Source organism: Ambystoma mexicanum, chromosome 4p, assembly GCF_040938575.1.
Source record: "Ambystoma mexicanum isolate Mex_15411 chromosome 4p, UKY_AmexF1_1, whole genome shotgun sequence".
NCBI classification, from domain to species: Eukaryota; Metazoa; Chordata; class Amphibia; order Caudata; family Ambystomatidae; genus Ambystoma; species Ambystoma mexicanum.
The window spans coordinates 706,277,146-706,298,700 of NC_090927.1; the positions used below are offsets into that span (position 1 = coordinate 706,277,146).

Sequence of the window (21,555 nt, forward strand, 5' to 3'; positions counted from 1 at the left end):
CTTCTTTTCCTGCCTCGAATTTATAATGTAAAAATCTCATTATCCAATCTTGGAACTGTTGTGGATTCAATAACCTTTTAAATTGGTTCTCAAACAAGGTTACAGCAAGCCCTCCTTCTATTTTCCTTCTACAGGAAACTGTGTTCCCATAACTTCCAACTTGATGGCTTTGCAGCCATTCATAATGAAGCTTCACAACCACTAGCTGGTCGCCCAGTTGGTGGTATTACCATATTACATTTAAAATGACCTAAGCTTTATAATTAATCATTGTTTCTACTCAATTGTTCTTGTTGATTGATGTCAGCATCAACATTTTTGGGCCGAAGAGAGTGGTGCTTATATCAATCTATTGGAATCCTTCCACCCTTCCCATTGTTGAGGCTATGAACATGCTAAATGACACTATCATGGATACCCTCTACAAACAACCCCCTGCAGAGATATTGATTGGTGGCGATTTCAATGCATACTTATATGCATCCTCTTATGTTTCCCCACCAAACGAAGCTTCGCACCACTTTAAAAATGCTTATGCAAATGGTGTAAGATGGGCACATTTTTTTGCCGGTTGGGATCTTTGTGTAATTAACACATTGTTCAAAGTCCTCTTTCACATGGCATAGGGGGAATGCATACTCTACCATTGATTACATAGTTACCTCAAAATATCTGTCAGGTTTACTATCCCCGATTACTCCTTTCTTTCTGCTGTATGGAGATCATGCCATTCTAATGGGTACTCTTGTCGGTAAAAACAGAATTGTTTGATAGGGTACCAGTGCTGGCCTTAGCTCAGAATGACAGACTGTTCCTCTCAATTTGTTGGAATTTGTCAACATGTCGACAACTGACTTTTTTAGTCAATCGTGATTGTTGGCCTTATTCCTATCTTGATGGTAACTCTTCCCAGGTCATCTTATCTTGGAATATTCAAATGATACGTCATCTCATGGCCATAGCTGAATCTTCAATCAGGCAGCATAATACATCACAACCAGCCACTATCTTATCAACTATACTCGCAAATTTAAAAAAGAAAAAAAACTCAGAATTACGAATTTTGAGGAGGAATTTTTACACCATGGACTGTACCAGCTTTATAAAAGCCAAAACCATTCTTCAAAGAAAACATGAAAACAAGATAAAAGCGGCCCGTACCACGTTTTATTTAATTGGCAATCAGAACTTGGTTTGCTTAATTTGTAATCATAATACTCGGGATATTTGGAAAATTCTTGGTCTCGAACAACTCTCCTTAGCCTCACATGGAACCTGCAATTGATCGCGCTTCTTGGTTTACTTTCTTTGAACAAAAGAGATTTAATAAAGCGAACATACATGATTTAGTCAAACATATTCCATAGATTTGCTCTTGGGCCGTAGAAGATATCCTTCTCGCAATTGCAAAGTTAAAATCCTCCGTGTGCAGGCCCTAATGGTCTGCCTCCATGCGTTATAAAAGATGACCCTGCATTTTGGGCTAATGTGTTTTTTGAAGATTTTTCATTTCATCTTCAAAACAAAATCTCGCCCCCCATCCTGGGTTAGCTCCATAATCATTCCTCTTCATAAAAAAGGACATCTAAACGATCCTCTCAATTTTAGGCCAATCGCTCTCGTCGACGTTGCTGCAAAGATCTTTGCTTTACTTCTGCTTAAAGATGTTGAGAAACACATCACAGAAATGAATATACTCAATAAAGTCCAGACAGGTTTTAGAAAAAATATGGGGACTCAATTGAATGCCACTATTTTGGCGCATTTAATTGCTAAAGCTCACGACCCAGCCCATGGAACGATCTTCATTGCCTCACTGGACTTATCTTCTGCATTTGATTGCGTAATCCGCAGTAGATTTTGGTACAAAATGTTAATCCTCAATTTTTCGCCTGGGTTGGTGGCGCTCATTGCACTTTTACATCTTAATACCTCTTTTAGAGTACGCATTTCCAGCAAAGGCCTCTTAACCCAGTCTATTCCTACTACAACTGGCGTTAAGCAGGGCTGCAACCTTGCAGCAGTCCTATTTAATTTATACTTATCAGACATTGAAGGTATTTGGGATTCTTCAAAATCCAATGCGGTTCGGCTTGGTAAGCTTCAATTGTCTTGGCTTGCTAATGCCGACGATGTGCTCTTATTTGATAGCACTCATTCTGGGCTTCAGAACAAATTAGAAGTATTTTATTTGTTTTGCAGAGAAAATAACCTCACCATGAATTCGTCTAAATCAAACATTCTTGTACTTTGCTCCAAAAAAAGGTGCATAAATTTCGATGGCACATTGATTCCAGATACCTTCAAATTGTGTCACAAACAACCTATCTTGGGTACAACTTAGCAAACAACTCTTCTGCCATCTTCTGGCAAAAAGCAATTGCTGAAAAGGTACTACCACTACAAAATCAAATGCGAATAATTTTCCGCAAATATTGTAAGTTCTCTCTAGTGCCTCTGTTTGAATTCTACTCTAAAAAGGTAGAGGCCATTATCTTATATAGACTTGATTTGTGTCTATTAGACCTTTCGACTTTTCTAAATAAATTGCAAGCCAAGTTGTGGAAAGTGACTCTATGCCTACCTGTTTATTTACCGAATGCGATTCTACGTCACGAATTAGGCTTAAATTCCTTGGCATCGCGTCACCACTGGCGTCTTTTGAAAACCTACCTTAAGATGAGTTTTCCTCTGGAAAACTCACTTTATGAAGACTTCCTCTCCATTTTGAGGGAATCCCACCCTAGGTCGATTGCATGCTTTCAACAGCGAATATTTATCCTTTTATCTGATATCCATGTTCCCGCTGAGGACTTACAACTAAAGCTAAGTATTGCCCACAAACGCTTATTCCAGAATGATTGGGCGGCAACTTGCTTACAAATATCGCAATATCCATCTTTCACAGAATATACGTTATACAGACACTCACAAGTGCCCCGCTTACAATATCTTATGCTTTGCCCCAGTGTTGAAACCCGGGCAATATACAAATGCGCTTCTGCTTAGACCTTTTGCACACCAAATCAAGAACGAAACATTGGTTCAACAATTGTAACAACTCTTATACTATCTGTAGATTCTGTAAAATGCCAGAATACAGTGATACCTTAAAACATCTTTTTATCTCATGTCCAGCTTTTGAAGCCGAAAGACTAAAAATCATTACCTCTTTTAGTCCTACTAACACTAAATATGGAAGAGAATTAATTTGAACTCGCTGTATGTTGGGATCTTGCAATTCGATAATTTTGGCAACTGTACGTTTATTGAAAATCATTGATGCATCAATTTCTATGCACTTAGAGATTTAGAGCTTATGTGAACTGTTGAGATGTTCTAGTCTATGATTTCTATAAGGAATATGTTTAAATCCTGTATGAAGATCTGTGTTGCAGAAAATGGCTTGTTTGAATGAATTAGTAGATATGTTTGTTGTGTTGTTCCCTGCTTATCTATTAATTGTCAATTCTGGTTTGAGGACCTATTATGAACCAAGAATCTACTATGAATGTATTTGTATATGTAATTGTTATGTTTGTCCTTGTTTTTTTTCTCTTTTTTTTTTAATCAAATGTGGGAAAAAATATTTTTATAATTTGTTTTTAAATTGTATGAAAATTCGTTGTAAAGAAATGAATTGAGTTTTGTACAGAACTGTGGTGCAATTTTGTAAAGATGCGTAAGCATCAAAAACAAAATCATTCAATAAAAAATTAATGTTTTTGAAGCATAAGTTGATTTTCCGTCTTTCCTTTCTGCTTTACTCAGATGCATTTGTATTTTACAGTTCGCACTGATGAAACTCGACGTTTCCTTAAAGTTTGTGTTTTCAGTTGAACTTTTTCTAATTCCCCTGACATTTAAAAACTTTTTTCAGTCTAAACAACGTCGACCAGCAGCTGTCCGTTGCGATTCACTGAAAACCTATGAGAAGCGGACCAAATTTGTCACCTTTGCACCTTTGAAAGGGAACGCAGTAGGACTCAATATGTTGGGAGCTAGCAAGAAACTTGGGTAATGTATTTCATAAATATCATACTTTTGCGCTATTGCATCGGTACTAATTCCAGTTCTACATGAATGTAGAATTGTAGTAAACAAATATATTTGGCAAAACGACAACACGTTCAAATTGAGGAGTCCTGTAAAAATAGCGATTTTTTACGATTTGCGCAACATGCAATGTTTTTATTTGATTATCACGGTTAACATGTTACAAATGAATGCAGGACATGCTTGGATGTAACTGAAACATAAGTGTGTATCACACCGATGCATTTAGTCTGAAAACTATTCTAGGCTTCGCTGACAACCTGTCCATTGAAGGTCACAATTGTATGTGGATTTCACTGGAAGCTAGTAGCAAATATTTTCTGAATGCTGCACTCCACTATTTTGTCGTCAAGACAGACGATTATGGTATTAAAAATCAACTACTATAAAGTGCCGGCAGGGCGGAACAGTGCTTTCTTTGACAGGATATGTTTCACTTTTCGGTTGCTGAATAGAGGTGTGAGGGAGCCTGGTATTTCTGGTTTCGTAAAGCGCATCTGCCTTCTCTTGTCGGAGTCCTGCTATGCTGATGCACAGGTCAGAGCATTTGGTGGGGAAGGGGTAGACTTAACGCAAACGTCTAGCTGGTTAGTTTTCCATTATGGTCCATATTCCACCACAGGGTTCCAAGTGACCTCATAGACAACTCCAGGTTCAATCTCGTCTATCACCTCACTCTAAAGTCCTTTGTGTAATATCTCTGTTGATGGATGCCCACCTAATTTTGTATGTCATTCCAGTGCTTTGAGATGTCCAGTGAGAGCTGAATAAACAACCAGCTTTTGGTACCAGTTATTGGTTTTGTTTGCACATCCAAAGCCTAATGCTAATCATCTTTGATTTTCTGACTTCAATATTGACACTATGGGAGAAGCAATAAAGGCAAAGTGAGTAAGTGTAGGATGACGTTTTTTTTTTTTCCTTGAGTGTCGAAACAGAATGCGTTTACTCTTTTACTCTGTGTAGTTGAAACGAGAACACAGTTTGGGCTTTCTCAGGAACGTTAGTGGCTCTTAATTACCGCTGATCTGCCCCAACATTTTCCTGTCAGTGGTCACTATTTGGGTGCCAATGGTGCACAGTCAATTTAAGTATTTTTGCTAGGAAATGTGGGTGTGATTCATGATCAGTTTGAGATTTAATAAGTACAGTACTTTGTTTGCATAATGGCTTCCCCTTAAAGTAGCCTGATCACTGCCACGAAGTTGACAATTAAATTAGTGGTAACAAAACTTCGCCAGGCCTTTAACCTTTCTGTGCAAGTCCATTTGCGCCCCAAGTGTGGGACCTTAACAATAATTTCCTATTTTAATTCAGAATGGAAATGTATGCTGTTAACTCTTATGGGATTACATCTAGGAATGTAGCTCTCTGGCACCCATCCCCTTGATTTTTCAAGTGCTAGCACTCTAGACCATACTTGCACCCACCGTGGGCTCACTGAGCAAAATGTACCTTCCTCCGCCTCGATAAATCGCACATTTCTTAAAACAAATTCTTCCTTGCTTTTCGTCGGAGAGATAATAACCTACATTCTCCAGCATGGGGTCTGGCATGGATTCACATGCTCATGAATATTCCCCGTCGGGCTGGGAATCCTTGGTAAAGAGAATCAGTTTCAGTTTAGTTTCTGAACTGTCTTTCACCTAATAACCAATCACTGGTCTCTGGGTCATACTGCCCCCAGCCAATGACTGCCCTCTACCTAAGCCCCTCCTCTGGCAGCCATCTTCAGATTTTTACTGCACGTTCAAGTGTTGGGAGTCCTCGTGCTATAGCTCTCGAGCTTGTTCTGCTTTTTGTGATTTATTTATTTATTTCCAAAAAGTTCAATCTCATTTTTTTGGTCAATCGAGTCTCAAGCTCCACCGTTTCTACTTCCGATCACGGGGACCCGTTTCAGATTTTTCTACGCCCCTCACGATCGAAGTTTTCTTTGAGTTCTGCTTCTTGGAGGATTCCAGAAGATCTTTGAGGCCTATCCCACGTGGACATGGCCCAGGAAAAGGGGAGCACGACGCCCGGATCCAAGCTGTTCAGGAGCTTCCCTGGATGCAGATTGCAGAATGCCTTCAAGGAGGACTAGCATTCTAGATGCCTCTACTGCCTTCACAAAGACAAAACGCACGTGGGGGGAAGGACTGCATTTTGCAAGAACATGTTGGAGCGAACCATGAAGGATTGGCGGATTCGCCTCACCAACTGGCTGGAGGGAAAGAGCCCATCAACAGGTGAGAAGAAGAGGTCAGAGCGGTCTTCTAAGACCTTTGAGGACGCCCCGGCGACGGGGCCCAACAAAACCAAAGCACTGTGAGTCCGCGGCTACCGGGAGCGCCAAACGGTCGGGCTCCTCTGCTGCTAGGCAGGGTGCACTTTCACAGACGCCATCAACCACGAGCCAATGTGCTGGCTCGGGGAAGAGGAAGTCTGAGAACTTCGGGAGAAGTACTGGTCGATCCCGACGGACACACAGCCGAGGGGGAGCGAGGCAGCGACCCCCCCCCCCACCCCCTCCCAAGGTGAAGGCCTCAAGCATGTCCAAAGTCGCGAAGGCCTTGATTCACCCGGGAAAGGCCTCTATCGAGGGAGTCGTGATGGCCCTGGCGAAGCCTGTGGAGGCGACCTCGGGCCCAGAGTTTCCCTGCCACCGCGGACGGAATCCTCTTTTCAACCCATCGATAAGACCCCCGTGAGAACCCCGGTGGAAAAAGAGGGGCGGAGGCAGTGGCCATCACAGACACGAATACAGCCTCTGAAGAAGAGCTGGCTAGAGACGTGAAGATCCTGGACAAGAGGTTCGAGGAGGTCTGGTTCCACGGGAGGGATCCCAACGAGGTGGACAAAGAAATAGACGGTGGTGCCGACGAGGTTCCCGTGGAGGCGGAGGATTCCACTCACCAACCGTTGCAACCGGTACCTGAGCCACAGAACAACTCGGGAGCAATCTTGATATCAATCCAGGCCTTGTGTACAGAGATGAGGACAAGGTTGCCCTTACCCCCTGCGGATGACCCAGCTGAGCTTGGACCATCAGAAATCCCTCCAAGCAAGTGGAGAACCCATACCCCACTGCCCTTCCAGCCTGCGTGGCCCTCACAGCCTTAATCTCCTTCCCTGGATCCGAGGGATGACACGGGAACAGACATCTACGACGGGGACGAATGACGACGGTGGTGACAAAGAGTTGGGCCTTCCATCACCACCCCCTCGGGCCTCCCCGCCCGATGAAATTGGCTCCTTCCACGCCATGATCGGCAGGGCATCCAAGCTCTTCCAGCTCTGCCCCGAAGAACAGAAGGAAGGTTTCCTCTATCAACGGCGTGAGGCCAAGAGGAAGATGGTCCTCTGTGTCCCGTTACTTGACGACATCTGGGATGAGGGGCTGATGCTCCTGAAGAACCCGTCCACGACCCCTGCCAAGAGACCGGTACGAGAAGAAGTACCAGGTCCCGGATTCCGCTCCCATGTGCCTTAGGGCACAGCCGACCCCTGATTTGGTCGTCTCAGCGGTGGCCAAGAAGAAAGTGGTGATGGGGAGAAATTGGATGCCATGCGACGCCCGGGTCATCTCGGCGGCGACTACGGTTAAAGCGGCCAATGTCCTCGCGATTGTGGCCTGCTACAACAGGGAGCTGTGGTTTAAGATCGCTCCTCTGCTGGACTTCCTCCCGGACGACAAAAGGGCTGAGGCCCTGGAGATCCTGCAGGAAGGCTAGGTGGCGTCCGACCACTCCATAACAGTGGCCACAGACATTGCTGACACCAGCTTCTGCCAGATGGGCAACAGTGTTTGCCTTTGCCGACGTGGTTGGCTCAAGGCAACCGATTTCCGCCAGGACGTGCAAACCAGAGTTTTGGACATGCCTTTCGACGGGAACAACCTGTTTGGCAAGATGGTGGACGAGTCACTGCAGGCCATCAAGGCCGACACGGAGACAGCGCGGGCCTTGGGAGTTTTGCAGCAACGACGGCCGCCCTTTCGGAACTCCGGAGGCAAGCAAGGTGCCACCAAAGGATTCAGCGGCAGCTCCTCGACGTACCGCCAGGTGGCCCGCTCCTCGTCACAGGAGGCCCACAGAGGATGCGTCAAGTCAGGAGGATCTCGTCGTCAAGGCAGCAAGGCCGCTAGCAAGCAGGACTGAACCGACCTTAGCGTCGGGCCCCCACCTGAGCAACCCGGTGGGAGGCCGGCTGGCGAAGTTAGTCAGCGTGTGGGAGTCCATCTCCACCGACCAATGGGTGCTGGATGCCCTGGCCCGCGGGCACACTCTCGTTTCTAAAGTGCCCCCGCATTCCACCCATGGCCAGGAAGGAAAACCACGTCCCTCAACTGCTGCTGGAAGTAAGGGCGATGCTGAAGAAAGGAGCCATCGAGCTCACCCCAAGGAGGCTCCGGGGCTCTGGAGTGTACTCGCGAAAGAAGACCGGCGGCTTGTGACCCATCCTGGAGCTTCGTCGTTTAAACAAGTACAGACAGCACTACCAGTTCAAGGCTCTCCCCTTCGGATTGAAGTCGGCGTCCAGGGTATTGAACAAGTGCCTAGCACCAGTGGCGGCGTGGCTGCGCCTTGAGGGATTCCACGTCTAGCCCTACCTGGACGATTGGCTCATCCGAGCAAGTACAAGAGAACTTGCTGTCGAACACACTGCGAAGACCGTCCAGCTGCTCACAGATCTGGGATTTTCCATCAACTTCGCGAAATCCCACTTGGTTCCGTCGCAAGTCGCACTGTTCCCGGGATCCAGACTCGACACAGTGGCGCGATTGGCCTCTGTCGGAAGAAAGGACGAAGGCCATCCTGGGCAAGGTGCAACGGCTGTCTACCATGGACGTGGCCAGGGTGAGGTCCATCAAGTCCCTTCTCGGCATGATGTCCTCGTGCATCTACCTTGTGTGCCTGTGCAGGCTGCGGATGCGTCCACTGCAGGAGTTCCTCGACGCCCGTTGGATGCCAGCGGCGGGCAGCTTCGAAGACAGGATCTCGCTCAACAAGACCTTGCGCCAAGCGATCCGGTGGTGGGGCACCTGCACACATCTCGCGACGGGTATGGACTTCCAGACCCCGGCAAATCAAGAGACACGAACGACGGATGCCTCCCTGGAGGGATGGGGAGCGCACACCAGAGATCTCCACGCAGGAGGCCTTTGGCTCCCGGAGGAGAGGCCACTACACCAACTTCCTGGAGCTCCAAGCCGTGTTCTGGGCCCTCGGGTCGTTCCTTCCGTCCCTCAAGGGCAAGGTGGTGAGGATCTTCACATACAACACCACCACAATGTTCTACATCTGGAAGCAGGGAGGCACCAGATCCCCAGCCCTATCCAACGAGCCCCAGGATTTGTGGCACTGGGCCGTCGGCCAAGGGAAGTTTCTGGTACCCTTCCACCTGGCAGGAATAAAGAACACCATCGCCGACTTACTCAGCAGGGAGCTACGCTTGTGCCACAAGTGGGAGCTGCTACGGGATCAAGTGGATCTGCTATTCCAATGATGGGGCAATCCCCAGATCGACTTATTTGCGATGGGGACGAACGCCAAGTGCCGGAGATTCGCCAGGTTTCCCCAGCCGGGGAGCATGGGCAATGCCTTCACATTCCCCTGGGACGGCCTGTTCCTCTATGCGTTCCCGCCGTTGCTGTTGCTACTGCAACTCGTCAACCAACTCAGACGGTCCCGGTGCAGGAAGATCCTCATCGCACCGGCGTGGCCGAGACCGATCTGGTTCCCTGACCTTCTGGACATATCAGCTCCCCCAAGTCAAACTGCTGACGGACGCAGATCTCCTCTCCAGAGAAGGAGGCGCCATCCTCCACCTGGGTCGCTGAACTTGCAGGCCTGGCTCCTGCAGCACTAGAGTTTGGAGGGTACGATATCCTGGCGGACAGCAAGGAGGTGCTTGCAAAGACCAGGGCGTCCTCAACTCTCAAGTGCTATGGACACAAATGGAAGAGGTTCTCTGTCTGCTGCCGTGCACAGAAGATTAACCCTCTGCGGATTACGGGCCCTCAAGTGATGCCGTACTTGCTATCGCTGGCCAAGGTGGGGTTGGCCCATGCCTCTAAGATCCATCTGGCAGCTATCTCCCGCTACACCAGAACTCTGGGGCGGTAATCCCTGTGGTCCCATCGCATGGTGAAGGAGTTAATGAAGGGACAGTTCCCGCCAGTGAAGGCTTCGGCCCCGGCGTGGGCGCTCAATGGGGTGCTGACCAGGCTCATGGGGCCACCATTCGAGCCTCTGCATTCGGCACCATTGAAGTTCCTGTCGTGGAAAACAGCGTTTCTTGTGGCCATCACCTCCGCACGATGAGTGGGAGAGATCCAGGCCCTCTCCTGCAAACCCCCATACCTGACTTTCCACAAGACTAGGGTGGTGCTGAGGACGCACCCCTCCTTCATGCCCAAGGTGCCGTCGGACTTCCATCTCAACGAGCCCTTGGTGTTACCGGTTTTCTTCCCATCGCTTTGTCGCCGGCCGAGAGGACTTTGCACTCGCTGGATGTAACTATAGTGCTGAAGTTCTAAGTGGACCGCACGAAGAGTTTTTGGAAGACATCACAGCTGTTTGTGAACTTTGGACCTGTGAACCAAGGGAAGGCCCTCTCGAAGGCTTCCATTTCCAGATGGCTCTCAGGCTGCATCATGCACTGTCAACGGTTGGCAAACCGACCCTTGCCCGGCCGTCCGAGCCCATTCGACCAGAGCGATGGCTGCTACCACGGCTTTCCTATCTGGTGTGCCCCTGCTGCACATCTGCAGGGCTGCTACGTGTAGGTCGACTAACACCGTCACAAGATTCTACTGCGTCGACCAGGAATCCAGGGAGGAGTCCAGAGTCGGCCAGGCACTGCTGCGCAACCTGTTCACCTGAAGGTGGGCCTGGTGAGGAGGTAAGAGATGCTTAATGTTGAGTTAATGAAATGCTTAATGTTGAGCCTTGCCACCTCCCGTGGTTGTGCATGTGTGTACTGCTATGTATTCTTTTATTCATGAGCATGTGAATCCATGCCAGACCCCATGCTGGAAAAGGGGACCCTCCCTGCTACCCCTCTGCGGCTCTTCACTTGGTCCTACTGCCACTTTACATGCTACCAAATCCGAAGATGGCTGCCAGAGGAGTTTAGGTAGAGGGCAGTCATTGGCTGGGGGCAGTATGACCCAGAGACCAGTGATTGGTTATTAGGAGAAAGACCTTTCAGAAACTAAACTGATACTGATTTTTTTTCTTCACCGAGGATTCCCAGCCTGACGACGGGGAATATTCACGAGCATGCGAGTCCATGCCAGACCCATTCTGGAGAACAGTTACAGGTAAGTAACTTGTTCCTTAGAAATATATAATAACACAGTTCACATAAATCTCCAATCCCTCTGCATCAATACAGGTCTGCACCCAGCCCGCCCTTACCCACCCAAATTCCTGTTTACTTGTTTCACCTCATAGCAACCATACCTAGTGCAGGCACTGCATATAGCAGGACTCGTAAGTGGGACGATATGCTACATAGCACTCACATGGGGCAATCACACCAGTCTATCCAAAGCGGCCAAGCACTCCTGCCTCAGTTCTATTATTCTGCATTCACATAGCCTACCTTCAGCTAAAGCCTGTTCGGCCTCAGTAATCCCTTTCTCAGTCTGCTCCAGCTTTCCCATCAGTCCAGACCTTATCCCAGCAGATGTCTCCATGCACTCCCCACTTATCACCACTTTAAAGGCTTCCCACACTGCAATAATCTGTTATTCTATTGTCCTTGTTCTCAAAGTATCTCTGCACAGAGTATTCAATACTTTTCTTATATGCAGAGACTGCCGGGGGCCTCCACCCTGAGTCTCATTGTGTAGAATGCTGCTCTTACATCTGACCACACGGGATACATGGATTATTGTAATTAAATGTATGTTCTAGAGGATTGATACCTCAGTAAAATTGTTTACTACAAATTAAGAATTTTTAAAATCAATGACCATTTTTTTTTTTCTTTTTCTTCGTTGTATCTTATTTCAAGTGTGGTTCAGTTTATTGTGTTTTTCTATTAAGTTTGAGAGTATGGTATGTGTGTGGTATATATGTAAGTAGGAGTGCAGAGGAGACCGATCAATGTGTGGAGCAACATTGGTGTTCCAGGTTATGAATATTTAGGGTTGTTAATATAGTATGAATGTGAGGTGAAATCGTGTTTCACTTAAATTTAGAGAATGTAAATCAGAAACTCTACTGGGTTACGAACTCTTAGTTTTAAAACCAGCCACTGACCCAAAAACCACTATTAACTTTCTCTTAGTATACAGAACACCAAGCTCAGTGAATTGCCTCTGCTCATTTTCCCGTTGATCAAACTCAACACTAAATTTGTCCTATTATGTGACTTCAACCTGGGATACAATGACCAAACGGACCCCAAAGCTACAGCTTTTGATAATGCATTTCTAGAAATGAAATTCAAGCAATGCCCCAACCCATACCAAAGGACGAATCCTCGACTGGATCTTAACGTTAAATATCAAGATCCTCCTGAAAGACACATTGGTCTTGTCCTGGACTGATCACTCCCTTATCACATTTGACATCACCACTACGAATGACCCCTTACCCCCCCCCCCCCCCCCCCACACCCCACCCTTGCCACCTACTTTAATGAGAAACTCTAAGAAACTAACCTCAGAAAACTTAATGCCAATACTAGACAAACTATTAAACACCCAACCTCCGCCTATGGACAACCCAGAAGTCATCGCTCAACATTACCACAACTGTCTACAACTAGCAATCGATGAAATAGTCCCTCTCCGAGCCAAACGACCTAAACCCAAGCCCAGTAACATCTGGTTCAATGATGAATTCATTGAACTTAGGAGAAAAAAAAGAGCACTGGAACACTTGACTAGAAATAAGCCCACCACTGAACTCAAAAAAGAACTCCATATAGTAGCCCAAACCTACAAAACTAAAGTATACACACAGAAAGCTAACTCATTCAACACACGTATTATGAATGCAGCCTCTAATAGCAAATTATTTGCCATTATTAAGGAACCCATTCATCCACCTAGCACAGTCATAGTAAACAAAGCTTGGTGCTCAACTATTCAGGACGCCCTAGCTTCCAAAATTAGCACATTGCAAAATAAAATCGAAGACAAGAAAAATGCTAGGCCCCCTCGCTGAGCTTATGTCACTATCACCCATAGCCAATACACCAGACTTCCACTTTACACCAGTGATTACAGCTCAAGTACAAAAAACTATTACTACACTAAAGCCCTCGAACTGCAAAGGGGATACCTTCCTGGCCAAATTGATTAAGGACTGTGCGCCAGCCTTAGCACCCATTATTACTCACTTCATAAATGCCTAATTCGCTACAAACTCATTCCATCCAGCATCGAAGAAGCATGGGTCACCCCCCACCCCCCTGAAAAAACCTAAATTAGACGCTACCATCCCCACCAACTATAGACCCATCACCACAGTACCCTTCCTTCTGAAAATCATAGATAAAATCGCTTATACCCAAGTCCAAGCCCACCGCAAGGACAACAAACTACTGGGTGATGGACAATCAGGTTTTCGCCCTGGTCATAGTACTGAAACAGCGTTACTGGACCTAAAAAAACAAATGGATGCGGTTAGGGAATCGGGAAACCTATGCATTGTGCTCCTACTCGACCTATCTGCAGCATTTGACATAGTTGACCAAAGCAAGTTATGCCAAACCCTAACAAATAACGTTCACTTCTCTAAGGAAGCCACTTCTTGGATTAAATATTTTCTCTCAGATCGCACCTTTAGAGTAGCCATAGGAAATACAGCAGCTGACCTCATCCCAGACCCACTGGGTCTCCCCCAAGGTTCTTGCCTCTTTCCTACGCTTTACAACGCCTATACCAAACTACTCTTTGCTGCTCTAGATGATATGGGAGTAATTTAAACACATTTTGCGGATGACACACAAATACTTATTCCTATCTCAGGCAATCTAGAACAGGACACCATTTGTGTCAATAATATTTACGCCATCATCCAAAACTGGATGGCCGCAAACAGTGTATGCCTTAATGGAGAAAAAACCGAGATCCTCGTAGTAGGTTCTCCAGCCCACCTAGCTGAACTTGACTCACTCTTCACCTCTATAGTCATCGATAATACACCTATCCCGATCTCCACCGAAGTAAAAACTCTAGGTGTCTATTTGGACTCAAGTCTTACCATGTGCAAACACATCAGCTCACTTGCATCATCCGCATCATATACCACTAAACTTATTTCACTAAGCCGCCCATTCCTCACGCAACAAAACTGTAACACTAGCAAGAGCCCTCATCTTAACCAAACTAGACTATTGTAACATACTCCTCCTAGGCAGCTCAAAAACAAAAAACATCAACAAAATGCAGCTACTCCAGACCAAAGCAATAAGATCAGCCCTAGGCATAAGCAAAAGGGATCACATCTCGCACCACAGGAGAGACACACATTGGCTACCCATCCAAGCTAGGATACTTCACAAAAGACTCAGTCACTCACAAATGTGTCTCAGGGAATGCCCCAACTTACCTCAACTGCAAAACCACACTCAGATCCAATGCTAATTTACAGTTACATGTCTCACGCTTCAATAACGCAAGAACAGGCAGATCCAGTTTCGCCGTAGCAGCCCCTAGAATTTGGAACTCACTCCCTGCTAATATCAGCAACAAACCTACACTGAATAGGTTTAAGAAACTCCTCAAAATGTGGCTAATTAATAAATACTGAACACCATGATCTTTTTGGGATCGTCACCCTGCAGGACAGATGTAAATTGTGTATACTAACTGTAAACACTGTATATAATGTAACCACTGTATATAATGTAACCACTGTATATGTAACCAAGATTAAGTATTCCAATTTCTGTATATGCAATCTGTAAAACAAGCTCTCCTTGTAATTACGCTGTGATACCCTTTGGTTTGGGCGTACAACAAATTCAATAAATAAAATGGTTCTAATGCCTTTTTATCAAATTTGTACTTTAAAATAAATTTCAATTTAGAACAAGTTTAGAGGTCTCTCCTTGTCTGAATTTAATTGATCAAAATTGTTACATGGCACACAGTCTTTGTGTGAACCGTAGTGTATTCTGCATGTACACATTTCCACAAATATTCCTCCCTTGTAAATGTAAAATCTATTGTGTGCACATTAAGGCGGCGAGTAAAAAGAGAACCCTTGTGTCTCGGGATTACTCTGTGATGAATCTGATGGATTAGTCACTGGTTTCCCAAAAGTGACCTCCTCCCATGGGGCCAGGGGACGGCAGCAACTACCTGATCCTGACGCTGAGGGAGGCTGTATGAGGGAGGATTAAATGGGGCTGCGGGGAGACAACTTCCGGGGTGATACCGAGTACATCGGGTGAGACTGGCTAGCCCCCTTTTCCCCTTTCAGGATTAATCCGCCATTTCTAACAATCTAATGGCTCATTGTGGCATCTTCCCTCTTTCAACCCTAGAGAATAGTGGAAAGCATTGGTCATGTCCCAAAGGCCATTACTTAACTACCCGGCCCTGTAAAATTATGAAACTTTTTCCGTCTCCACATACTTCTTCGAAACATATTGGCCTTGGAAATCCATTTCAAATGTTTATACAATATTCTTTGAAAGGGACTACTATTCCTACAATCCCTACAACGCTGGGACGAAGATGAGGGGAGGAATGATGATCACTTCCCACTGTCCGCAGTCTAGTTCTTACCCAAACCCTATTGGACCGAGCCAATATAGAATGGAGAAAGGACTTGGGAAGTGTTTGAGGCCCTTCCTGGAGGACCTGGCTGCAAGATTCGTGTGACTTAAGGGAAGAATCTGAGAACGGTTTGGGCCAAAGGAGAGGGGAACCCTTGCACCCCAACTGCCAAAGGTGGACTGAGGAGTGCTGATGGAGCCAAGATAATCAGTCAGGCCCCACCAGAAAGCGGGTGAACCCCTGGGCCTTAGCAGGGTCCTACAGCCCAAAGTTGACTGCAGGCTTCCTCATAAAAAGTGAGGACAGAGAAAGATTCCTGTGCATGTTGAGTTGGGAACAGTTCAGGAGAAGATGTTGAGCACTACCCTGAGGCTCATGAACACTAGGCACATGCATTGGTGTGGTGGAACGGAGCAAGCCGCCGGTGCAGGAGGAGAAATGCTGCATGCAAGCATGAAGGGCCGTGGAGAGGCTGAGAGCTGCGCAGGAGCTCCTGGATGTTGGGCTGCTTGAAGAGACCGTGATTGCCAGTCCGAGCTGAAAAGGAAAACTGGCATGTGACAGCTGAGGCACGCAGGATGCTGGAAGAATGCCTGCACACTCCAAAGTTGAAAGCTGGTTAAGGAACCACACCACAGAGGCACAAGCAGAATCTGAGCCGCTGGAAGGAATCGGTGAGTCTGCCCAAAGCAGCTGGGGAATCCGGGGCTTTCTGACAAGCGTGCCGGCAAACGTTTGAATGGTACAAAATTGCTGATGCAGAAAATACCTGAAGAATGTTTGAATACAATCAAGTCAAAGTACAAATTCAACACCCAGTTAGAAGAATGTTTGAATGCAGACCAGACAAAGTACAAAGGCAAACCCCAATCAAGTACATATCTATGAAATGCCAGTGTGGCGGAAATTATGCGCAAATGTTGGAAATACCAAGCACCTCACGGTATATACTATTGTGGTATAGCCAAAGAACTGAAACACAAGACCTGGCAGGCGAGTACACCAGGCAACTGAAGTTGTATAAAGATTCCTGGCAGGGCAGTATACCAGGTGATCAGCAAAGTTACAGGAAATACTACAGAAAGACTGTTATAAGAACGTATTGCTTAAAGAAGAACTTTGTGAGTCCAGTGAAGACACAGAGGAACTGTTGGCCAAAGAGACATTTTTGCTATCCTATTTAAGAATCCAGGGGAAGGGGACTGCCCTCTTGATCCAAGGGTCTTAGCTTTATTTGTGGAGTCATTCTTAAACTTTTGGCTTTTAACACTTCTGCCAACATCAAGTTAAATACATTTCCTTCCACCCCTTTGTTGGTTGGTTTATAGTGTGAGGGTCAGGGTGGGACATTTTGGACACAAGGATGGCTTTTCAGTTACTAACATCCTGACACAGACTGAGCCTTAGTTTTTAGTTTCTAGGTAGGGAAGTTCCTCTTTAGAAAAGGCCCAAAGGGGCATTTTCTCAACCCACTTTATTTGATGCATGAACTTTGTGTCTGGCTTTCATTTCTGGCACCTCACAACTCCCTCCAATTGTCCATCAGCTGAAGTAACTCCACAACTTTCCTAAGTGCTTATGACGCCTGTGTATTGTGACGCCAACCACCATTGTAGCTCTTTCCGGATCAAGTACACAATTAACATCTTCATACCATACCCAGGTAGTGTCTCTATGATCCACCAAAATCTCCAACGCTTTCCTAATGAACACCGCTGTGTCAGGTGTATAAATATTTATAATGCATAATGGTTTCCAATCATTTCATCCTTGAAAGAAGAGCAATCTTCCTTCCACTGCCCTAATCGCCTTCTCGACCTAAAAGGGGATCTCCTGCAAGATCCAGATGAGCACCCCAATGGAGTAAGTGAAATACGTGGATCCAAATCCACTACACGCCCACCTCTTCAGAATAGTTTCTTGCCTGAATGTATTTAGGTGCGTTTCTTGCAGCAGGGCAATGGAAACCTTTTTACATCTAAGGGAGCTATACACTGTGTTCTGTTTAATGTATCCCTTAAGCCCCATAACATTCCATGTAATTCAACCCCCATTATCTGTAGCCTCAAACTCTCCTCAAGAGCTCTTAGTCTGTCCCCATTCGCCTATGTGTTGACTCAACAGGCAGTCCACACATCGTATAGTAGCAGACCTGTCCCATCCTTTTCCCCATCAAGTCACGCTACCATCCCCATCAACATAACTTGTAACCAGAACAGGTAAAAGATGCCTCTCCATAGCAAACTGATATTTGTGAATACACCCAGTATTGCCTTTCCTTCCATCGGAAAGACAAGTGTCAGCATGACCAAACAGCGCGCTCTTCTAGGGCCAGAGAACCAGCCAGCCGAGCCAATCCCAGGTGATAACAGTTTAGGTGAGGCAATTACACCACCTAACCTTAAGCAGCTACGATCTAGATTAACCCAACACAGCCCCACTTAACCCCTAGACCCCAACAACTTCTGCATCTCCATCAGTTTGCAAGGTGTGTACATGTCCAGAATTTAGACGTTCTATGAATGTCATCACCTCCAAAACCCTGCATCCCGCTCTTCAATTCCTCCTCGCCTCCACAACCTATCTCTGTCTCTTAGTCAGGAGTTGAAGTGCTCCCTCCTGTTCTGCAGTTCCGGGTTCTTCTCATCCAGCTCTTTACCCATGTGCAGTGTGATCAGGAGCAACTGAGTCAGCCTTGTGACACTGAAGATCCATCCATTGGTGCGACCAAATTCAGGTGTCTCAAAATAAAACCGGAGTTGCCCTTATGAATGACTCGAAGCTTGACTGTATATATCAGCATGTACTGGATCTGTTGCTGTCTGAGCTATTGTCTTATAGTCTGGGGTATATGTCCAGATCTGAGTTGCCTCTTTTGATTTGCCCTCTGTCTGGAATACCATATGATCTATTCTTTGGAAATTACTGTCACCAGGGTGGGGTGTGTGTCTCTCCTAATAAGAGCTCTGTGTGCTCTCTCCAAAGTAAATACCTGCAAACAGCTTCCTGGACTCAATTTCCTGGAGCAACCTGTTTTCCACGCTTTGGGTTACTTCCTTCTTCGCCCCCTCGGAGGCCCAGAATCCTGATATTATTCCTTCTTGCCCTTCCCTACGCATCTTTCAACCTTGCTTCCCTCACGATATGCACGTAGGCCACCCAATGCCCCCCTGCTCCCCTCTCGTACAATTGTTTAATTTGACAGCCGTTTCCACTAATCAATTTAAACAAGCATTGGCATTGCCAACAGTCTGGGCTTTTGTGTAGGAATGGGAAAGGCACTTGCCAGGCACTGCCATAGTGGATTTACTGGCTACTGATGGTAGGAGGTGTGAAATGGTGAGAGTACATGGACATCTTATAGTGGCTGGCAAATGCCTAATACTTATGCACAATCCAAAATTGCTTGTTTTAAACCAGACTTCAGTGAAAGACATGCATAGTGATTAGAAAAAGTGACTGAAGCCATACCTGGTTAAGACATTTTTATTACACCAGCAGCATGTTTAAAACCCCAATTAAGTCATTAACCCTCAGAAGACTACTTTGAGGAAACTGTCAGGCACTTGGAGTGCAAAGTTTGATGTTCAGTCTTGATTAAAGCGAGTTTAAAGAGATAACATGAGGAGTTTTGGGAGGAGCAGTCTATAGGTGGGCAAATAACGAAACACCTAAAGCTTTTTGTCCTTCCTCCTATACTGTTTCTCCCCAGCTGCATTCTAATGCAATAGTTTAGCCCAAACAAAAATTAACAATTTCTTGTTGTGACCCTACAAACATACTTGGTTCAATGGACCGCTTACAGTTGGAACAGCATTTTATACATTGTATGGTTTTTCAATTTTCTTGACAGTTTTCTGTCAAATATGCAAATGGCAATTGCTCAATTCAGAATACGTTTCAATTGACAAAATCAGTTGATTTGAAAAATATTAACCTATAAAATCAATTTTAAAAGCCTAGTGGCGCATGATGGAGCTCATCAAAATAGAATACATTATGAATTGTTGACATTACACAATTAGCATAACAAAGTACTTAAATATTTCTTAACTATTCACCCTTTTCTTTCTTGAACTGCCTCAGATAATGAATTAATGCCCTATCCACCAATGGATAAATGCCATCTTCTCTAGTGCTGGTTGATGCCTATAGCATTATTCTTATGTGTTTTTATAGTGTAAACCTGGCTCTGGAGCAATGGAGCGCTGTGCATGTCCTCGAGAAATAACATTGATAGAATTTAACAAGTTATCAGGTAAACATTAGTGATAATGATCACAGTAAAATATACACATGGTGGAGTGCACAAGATGGCCAACATCTGGTGTACACCAAGGTGATGTTGAACGAGCCAGGTTTTCAGTTCTTTCCCAAACTGAAGATTTGAAGCAGGGTGGATTGCTACCGGAATTGAGTCTCAGGGTAGTGTAATGTAGCATGTGAAGGACTACTTCCTAGTTTTCTTTTTGCGGGCAAGTGTAGTTTAGTACGGGGATAGGACCTCTGTCCCGAAGATGCTGTTTGGTGGGCCCAAAGTACTGCTAGAGAGGTGGGTTTATTTGCGGTTTCCCAGTGTACATATAGATGGTACATATAGATGGTATTGGAGCTCAAGATGTATGGCGCCTGCTTGAAGAGCTCTTAGGAGGTGGATAGGCAACTCGACAATCATGTGAGAACAGTGGCAAGGGAAGGATAATGATGAATAATCTTGTTGATTGCTAGAATTTGTAAAACAAATTAGAAATCGTATGTTATTTAGTAGTGATACTTTTGTTCATTTGTGATTGTATATGTCAAAGTGCACAGTACTGTTTTTACTTTGCTTGCATATGCCTTTCTTCAAATGCTATAACTGGGGCATAGAGAACATTCTTTGCAGTTTTTGACCTATTGGTCATAGGGATGCCCCCTTTGGATACCATTCTCCATGTGGATAGAAAGTTTTCCCAACATTGCCTTGCATAGGCTCTACGCAAAGTCAGAGACAGAAGATAGTTAAAAAAAAAAGTTTTACTCCCAGCCCCATAATTAAGTTTGAGTGTATAATTTCAGAGCGGTTTTAGTATTATCCTCTCCTCATTATTGAACTACCCACATCTGCAGCTTGTAAGTAAGGAAACCAAAGGTTAATCATGCAATTCCTGCATTGTTCAGTATTGGAGCACCTGTACTGAAATGTAGAAAGGTTGACCTATCTGAACAGCAGAACATAGATAATTGCCCACTATAGACTGCCACAGAAGGCCAAGATGGTACAAGAATTGTATTTGACCTTTAAGGACCCTCCTTCTGTATCTTGCCTAGGGCTGGGCAGTGTCTCATTTGCATAGTCCCTTAACCCCTAACTTGACCCCTACTACCATATAGTTGTCTAGCTGACTGATGGCCTAAAGGCATATGACTGGTCTCAACTCGCTCAGGAGCAATCTAGGTGGTCCGTGAGCTAAAAGGAAGTTTTCAAAAGATTTGTGCCTTTCAGACACACAGGCTCCACTTGGACTGTTACTGCTACACCCTCCTGCTCCTCTCCCTATGTCTTTGTTACTAGATCTTGTCTTACTTACTCCTCTACACAGTATCTCCATTCTTTGGCTTACATTTTCTACTCTCAGCCACCAATGTTCCTCTCTACATTCTTCCCTGCTGTTGAACAACTCCTTCCAATCTTACTATTTGCTACAATACTAACCCTGCAATCTCCTACTACCCCTCACCCCACTATACTACTCCTCCGACATTTTTCACAATCGTTCTCCTTTCAC

At 45.4% G+C, this 21,555-nt stretch overlaps 1 protein-coding gene across 4 annotated transcripts in view; it reads left to right on the forward strand.

The window, feature by feature from the left end:
• SENP6 (SUMO specific peptidase 6) overlaps nt 1-21,555 on the forward strand; it is a 2,017,494-nt gene that overhangs the window by 280,701 nt on the left and 1,715,238 nt on the right. For all 4 annotated transcript variants that reach the window (XM_069606272.1, XM_069606273.1, XM_069606275.1 and 1 more), the window contains exon 4: nt 3,881-4,017. In XM_069606272.1, the coding sequence (XP_069462373.1) occupies nt 3,881-4,017 (137 nt within the window). The remainder of the gene's footprint in view (nt 1-3,880; nt 4,018-21,555) is intronic.